Genomic DNA, 7,691 nt, shown 5'->3' with positions numbered 1-7,691 from the left:
AGCTTTGACATCAGAGGTTGTCTCTGTGTGTGCTTGAGAAGGTAAAGGAATTTTACCTGCTGCTTGAGAGTTGTTAACTTACTGCACTCTTCAAAGTTTGCTCAGTCTTCTTCATTGTATGCACGTGTAAAACATTCCTCAAAAGAAAGATAGATGGGTTTCCAGTTGGATTTAGGACCTGACATTTTCCAGTTTGTACAACTGACAGCCTATTGGTTGCATGTGTTACAGAGGGCCTCCAAATTAAAATCTGAAAATTAACTGGATTCCAAAGTTTGCTCATGTTAAAACCATTGTGAGGCTGAAGGCTCCAGTCACTTTAATTGTTCCTCATAAGTAGAAATATATATATATACACACATAAATATAAAATTATAATTATTAATATATTAAGTGGCTTTATTCATCCTTTGTTGGGAGACTGACAAAGTACAGGTTTTGAAGATAAAAACTTAGAAGTTCTTGGGAGGTAGAAATAGCTAGAAGTGTATTCCTCATCACTGATGATTTTCGGTGGTAATTTACCCTGAGGTTTGGTGAGTGAAAGGTATACTCCATAAGATGTAATTGAACTATGCTGCATTATAAAGGACAAAATTTTAATGCTAGAACAGCACAGACTTGGTGCTTCCTACTTTCACAGCTATTAATACTAAAATAGAATTTGACTAATGGGAGGAATTTGGAGAGAACAATTAGAGTGAATTATTGGGAAACACACTTCTTACTAAGAGGCCACAAGGAATGCAATATATGGAGTATGTCTAGAATTAGAAGAATGGACACATTGATCAAAGGTAGCTGTTTCCAAAAGGAGGGAGAATTTCTCTAAGTCATGGCAAGATACAGGTGCTGGAGAAGCTCAAATGAGCAACTTTCACATAGGAAAGATGGTGCATGTTTTCAGTGGATGGTAATTAAGCAATTTTTAATTGGTTGAGGAGTGACATACTGAGCTCTTCATTCTGTTCCAAGTCAACTCTGGAAAACCTTTCTACCTCCATGTACGCCTCTGTTTGGCCATCAGGTTGTCAGTTCTAGTGGCTATAATCTGTGCCAGCTCTTGGGTTCCTGAACCCAGAGCCGTGGCCTGTTTTCTGTAGGTTCCTGAGGCCCCTTTATTTATGAGTGGTCACTTTCTATTCCCAGGTTTGCTGCGGGACAAGCTTGGCACCTACGACGTGGCGTTTTACCTGGCTGGAGTCCCTCCCCTCATTGGAGGAGCGATCCTGTGCTTCATCCCCTGGGTCCACGAGCGGCAGAAGTTGAAAGCGAGAGCAAAACCTGTTGATGGAGAAACTACTGAGAAAATGCTGGGAAATGAAAGCACTTTGGTGTCGGACACGACAGAAAAGCCAGCCAAAGAACTGGATTCTGGCTTTTGATGCTTTTTTTTCTTTTCCCTATACCATCCTGACCTCCTCCTACAGAAACCAGATTTCTACTTGTTGGCTGAAGATACTGAAGTCTTGAACTATTGCTCAAATTGCAGAACTGCTACAAGAATCTTTTATACCATTGAACTTTTTTGACAAGTCTTTGAATTTGATTTCAAGCCACATTTTCAAGGTATTTGAAGTTTTGTAGCTTTAGTGTGTACGTGCGTAGTGATTCTGTGTGTGAAGAGAATATTTTTCTAATCCATCAGAACTGATTTCTGGAAATGTGAAAGCTGTTTTTCCTTCACTGACCCAGGGTTCTTCAATGATGTCTATGATCCATCCTCTGCAGGCATGCCCCGGGTGTTTATACTGGATAATGTAGTAGCTCTTATGACTGATCTGTTTTATTGAAGTTTATTATGCTGTTTACAGTCTTCTATAATTCTCTATCATGAACACAAATATGCATCTTTTTGCTGAAATGATTGTTTCATTAGAAAGCTAAATTATTATACAACTGTTGAAACACTCACTTGTGTTTGCATTCACCTTTCACAGTAGCCCAAAGAACATTAAGGATGGCATTTTTGATGGGCTCAGGTTTTGAATGTGTCCAAACCAAGTTCCAAGTGCAAACACGTTCAGAAGTTAAGCTGCTGAATAATAGATTTTTTTTATTGTTACTATTATTATTGTTATTATTATTATTATTATTATTATTTGGTGAAGGCAATACCCTTAAGATGTATGTTTATAAATCTTTTTTCAGGCAAACCTCAGAGTAGTGGATAGTTTTGAAACTGTACTGACTAATTCTTTGGAGCAGTATTTTGAATTAGACTAAATTTCAAATTATTCCGTTGTACTTCTTAGGATTTCTTTTTTGTTGGTCGTAAAACCAAGACAGCTTTAAAGGATACATTCTAAGTGCAATACCACGTTGTTTTTAATGTGGAAATATACGTGAGCTATTAAAACAACATTCAGCAATTCAAGATTTTTGCACTATGTGAACATGCAGGTTTATTACAGGTCTTTATAGCTGTGCTCAACTGCCTGTAGATTATATGGCTCCATATTTTTTTCAAATATAAAGAAATGCCTTTGCATGTCCTATTTCTTTCTTAACACCCTAAACTATTAGCCCCATTGCTTATGTCTCCTTAGGTATCATGCACTGTTTGTCAAGCAAGTAACCTCTTTTTCTGAAAAATGTTTGAAAGTATAATACTTTGAGATGAAAACACTGCTTTTCAGTTTATCATAAAACACTTCTAAGCATACTGCTTATCTATAGATATGTTTCAGCAATCACTGGAATACTTAATTTTTTATTTCAGGTCCATTTGATACCAATAATTTTTGTTGCTTCTTTTAAAACTGTCATAGCAAAGAGTAAACTAAATGTGATCTGGGCAAAATGCATATTCAAGTACTTTGTTTAATTAGTAACTGTTCTTTACATAAACCATGGAGGCATACTGTTTGGGTTTTTCTTTATGAGAGCCTTTAGAATCTTTTTTTTTTTCATTCTTCTTATTCCAGTGTTGTAGTAAATTGCTCAGAAAACCCATATAAAACAGCAATACTATTGCATTTAATGTTTACATCTAGCAACCAACAGAAGTTCTTTAAATATAATCATGCAAAGCATTGTAATTATTGTAGACCAAAGCTCAGGCATTTTTTATATTGCAGAATTTCAAACCCTACTTTGCATGAGTGAGGTCTAAAAGAATTGAATATTAAAATGTTAGAGAGACATATGTGGAGGGACTTGGAGGTGGTTGTGGGGAGGGGGGGGAAAACCAGTCTGGAAAACCAAGGTCCCTTCAGGTTCACTGGGACTTGTGCTTTGGCACATTGCAAGTACTTCTGAAAATGTCATTGAAATATGCATAGTAGTGTTAATTAAAATTACTGCCTTCATTAGAAAAGTGATGCTGACAGCCAATGCTGCTCTTGTCTGGAGTGTTCCTGTAGAACGTGATATTCAGTATTATTTTCCATTTGGGCAACACAGAAGGTGGTGTTGGCTAAGTGTGATATAAGACTCTCATTTCCTGTTGTCCTGTTATGAAAAATTAGTGTTCATCATGGATCTTGCATTTCATGTGTTTTTTAGCCCTGAGTTTTATACCAAAAACAAAGCTGCTGCTTTTTTTATCACTGGTGCAATTTGAAAGGGTTGTGACCAGGTATCTTGGTGTAATTATGGCATCTTTCCAACTTGCTGCTCTGCATCTCTAAATTATCTGGGAGAGTATATTAAATAATTGTTGTAAAGATTTATAAATTACATGGAAATGGTATATCAATAGTATGGATCAAATATTGCCATGCTGTTTAAAAAAAATAAATCCAAACTCTCATATTTACATAAAATTTATAAAAATCCCCAAACCAACAATCCAAAAAACTTGCAGAAATCATGACCTCTGTGAGAAGGGTGCAATGACTAATTGTTCAGGAGTGATTCCTGTGGTAGAACCACCTGGTGAGTGGGATGTTGGATGAGAGAGAAGCAGAGTTTGGGGGGAAGGAAGCTCCGCTGGTGTAATGATGTTGGAATAACAAACCCATTTCTGATGCAGTGCCTGTTTTGCAACAATGCTAAAACGGGAAAGGCTCTTCAGAGAAGGTAAAGTAAATTGCTGTTTAAGAAATCTATTGGCAAGTTTTCTGTTAGTTTGTATCTGTGGGGGAAATGTCCAGTAGCACATGCTCTTTTCTGGACAAAAGCATAAGGTATTTATGTCCTAAAACTAGGTAAGATGAAAAACAAGTTCAGATTGTGCTGAGGCTGACCAACCACTGAGAAACTTATTGAGAGAGATACTAGATTCTGTATGCCCTGAGGTTTTTAAAATGAGGTTAGATGACTCTGTTTTAAGAAAACCCAACAAATAAATCCCCAAACAACTAAAACATGAAAAACCCTACACAAATAGTAACTATTTTGTAAATTTATTTTAAAAAATACTTAATATTGTAGAAGTGGAGAAAAGGACTGAATATTCAATTTTATTTTAACTGAATAAATGCAAATAAGATTTTGTAACAATTTATTTTTGGGTGTGAACACCTATTCATGGGGAACCTGCTGAAATCTTACTTTGATGACCCAAATAATGCAAGCCTTAATCTGGTTGGGGGTAGATTCCAAAATTAAAGTAGCAGCTTAGTTCAAGAAGACCCTTAAATCACTCTAATCTATCCCTCTCTTTAGAACAGTTCATAGAGTACTTTCTATAGACATTGTTCTTGTATCCTATAAACAAAGTAATCATCTTTTCATTGAATGTTATCAGGGTAAATCTTCAGAAGAAAATGCGTAGAAACGGGTTCATTTGAAATGGCAGTGTGAAATTTCCAGTCATATGTGATGCTGTCATTTAATACACCAGATCTTGAAACCAATACTAATTTTGAGTAAGGTTTTATTGGTTTCATACTTTTTCGGTAGGTATGAGATCCTTTTAATCTAAAGAAAACTGTTCAGCAAATAGTCTGAAATAATGGAAACCCTTTGGGTTCTTAATTACATCTCAGCTATGCAACAGGATCCAATGTGTAACTAGTGAAGTATTGATGGATTTGTCCTGGCTACATTTGGAGACGTACAAATCTCAGACCCAGACTTCAAATGATAATGTAGTTAGAATTTCTTGCATTCAGGTCTTCATCTGTTCAGCATTAGCCTTTAAATTATTTTTCTAATTTTATTTCCAGTGAGAATTTATTGTCCCTGAAAATTGCCCCCGTGAGTCAAAGATGCTGTAGCTGTTCTGTGGCCTTTCTTCAGGGTGTATTTGGCATCAGATGAGGCAGACAAGTGACACTGTTCTCCTTTGGCCCTTGATGCACTGTGTGTGGGCACTTAATTCCCCCCTCCCTGCAGGGATACTGGATGGTCGGGCTGATGCCCACCACACTGGGAATGGGTGGTACTTCCCAGCCTTCCTGGATGAAGCCTTTGAGCAGACACAGCCTGGCAGAGCAGGCAGCTTTTGGAGGGGTGGGAGGTTGCGTCACCCCTGCGGGAGGCAGCAGGTGATGCCATCTCACAGGTACCAGACGAGCGCTTTGATCACAGGCTCGTGGTGTCAGAAAGGGACATGGCCATTGCAAAGCAGAAGTGCCCTGCTCAGGTCCTTGCCTCGGGTGGCACATGCCAGAGGGACAGGAGGGGCTTCCTTGCAGCCCCAAAGGGTGTGTGTCAGGCTGGGGATCAGTGCCACAATCCTTCAGGTCACCCATTCGGGTCAGCACACACGGCCGGGCTCTCCCTGTGCTGGCTCCGGGCATTCCCAGCCCTGCTGCTTGCACAGAGGCAGTGCCTGGGCTGGGGCCCACATTCCCCTCTGGAGAGCTGGAAGTGTTTCACAAGTCAGAAAGGACCCCCTGCTATTAGGGGAGTGTGTGTATCTATGAATACAATGTGTTTTGAGCAGGGCATGCAGGAACAGTCTGCACCTCACTAGAGGAGGAGCAGTTCTGAACTGTGAGATGGCTGAGGAAGAAGTGATGCCTTTCTTTGCCTCCCTGTTGACGAGCACAGCACCAGTGGAGTTCCAGCCAGCCAGTGAGTTTCTAGTCATGTAAGCTTTGGCATATGTGCAGAATGCCTTCTAGCCTATACATAACTTGTGTCAACAGCTGTGATGTTTTGGAAGTGCATATGCTAAGATTAGAGTGATTTTATACTAAAATGTTTGCTAATATTGACAACACTGACATGTTTAAGTATCTTTATAGACATCATATTTTGTATGTTGTTTTTGATATTAAAGGGTATATATGTTTTGCTAGCCTTAACTCCAGTCTTTCAAGTTCTGCTTTGTTAGAAGGGTAAGAAATGAATGTCTAATGTTTTTTTGTGGTGCTAAAGTAACTGTGATCAGCCTCAAATTATTCAGAATAAAGATGGTAGTTCATAATTGCCCCATTTGTTACTGCATGCATCATTTTTAGTCTTATTCTTGTGTAAAACTCGCCATTTTGAAATGTAATTTTGTTGTATTCTGATAATTATTGACTCTAGTGTGAAGACTTTTTGTATAAAAGTCTTTACAGCTTTTGTTGCCACTGTGGTCTGACTGAAATGTCCCCATTACATTTGTTTCTACATTAATATATGGTGCAACCCGTTTTATTCTGATTGCACTGACAACCCATTATAAGACTAATGATTTAAAAACCTAAGCTAGCTACTGAGCTGCTTGTTTCTGAAAAGTTTATATTCTGTATTTTCCATTCTGGGTCTTAATAGGAAACTTGCAGAAGCGGTTGCATTTACAAAAGGCAGAAGGAAAATTGAAGGAGGGAGGGAAACTGGTACAGTAAGCTTGAGTGGTGTTTCAAAATAATCCTGATTTTTGCTTCATGGACTGCCAGTGGGACCTTTAATCCTTTACTGGCCTGCTACCAATTTCCCTTTGACTTACCTTGACTGTCCTTACCTTCCCTTGACTTACAGTTCATGAAACGTTTCCTCATTGACAGCTTCAGTAAGTCCCAAAAATTCATTCACCTTTCCTTTGTAGTAGAGCCAAATATTTATTTTCTTTAATAAATACATCTGATGATATGGGTGAAATATTCCCTTTTCACCTGGGGTTATTCCCTAGGCTACTTGCAGTTCAAATTAAGAATTGAAAAAGATGCTCAAAACCTTTTTAAGTGCCTGGGTGCTGTTGCCATTTGTACACTCTCAATGTACGAAGCCTCTTTGTAAGTGTGTAAAACAACAGTGAGGAGAAGCCTGGGGGAGGCATTTCAAACCAGGCAAAATACCAACATCTAGAAATGTGGTTTGAGTTGTGTGTGACTACTGTTATTTTATAGTTGAAATTATTATTTTATCTGGAATTGTCTCTACTGCTGAGCAGAGCAGTCTGTCTCTACGTATGAACAGAAGCTCAGCAGTTTTCTGCAGACTCTGCACTCCTCCGAAGGTAGAACGTGAGATCGATCAGGTTTAGGTATTATCTGGCAGTGTTACTTGTAGCAAGCAGCCACTCTTTCTTTTTTTTTTTTTTTAATGGCTCAATGCACCCAGGCTATCCCGAGCACTTGCAACATGCTTGCCAGTGCCGGGAGAAACGGGAATGGGTTGCTCATCACTGTCCATGCGCTGCCATGTCCGTGAATCTACTTGTTAGGGACACCTCGCAAAACAAAGCAGTGCAGTTTGGAATTCTCTCCCGAGTTGTTTGTTTGCTTGTGACACTTAAACTTACCAAGTGCGGTGAAACTCGGAGCCCTTCTTGGAGGGAGCAGCAGCTCCGTGCCAGGCAGGGAGCGCGC

At 39.0% G+C, this 7,691-nt stretch overlaps 1 protein-coding gene across 1 annotated transcript in view; it reads left to right on the top strand.

Annotated features, from left to right (window-relative positions):
- Positions 1 to 1,910, top strand: part of SLC16A10 (solute carrier family 16 member 10) — a 61,620-nt gene extending 59,710 nt beyond the window's left edge. The window contains exon 6 of the mRNA XM_058020789.1: positions 1,150 to 1,910. Within this exon, the coding sequence (XP_057876772.1) occupies positions 1,150 to 1,385 (236 nt within the window). The 3' untranslated portion in view covers positions 1,386 to 1,910. The remainder of the gene's footprint in view (positions 1 to 1,149) is intronic.
- Positions 1,911 to 7,691: the final 5,781 nt, after the last annotated feature.

Source organism: Melospiza georgiana, chromosome 3, assembly GCF_028018845.1.
Source record: "Melospiza georgiana isolate bMelGeo1 chromosome 3, bMelGeo1.pri, whole genome shotgun sequence".
Taxonomy (NCBI): domain Eukaryota; kingdom Metazoa; phylum Chordata; class Aves; order Passeriformes; family Passerellidae; genus Melospiza; species Melospiza georgiana.
Note: the sequence above shows the minus strand (reverse complement) of the source record. Positions and strands in the feature narration are given on the sequence as shown.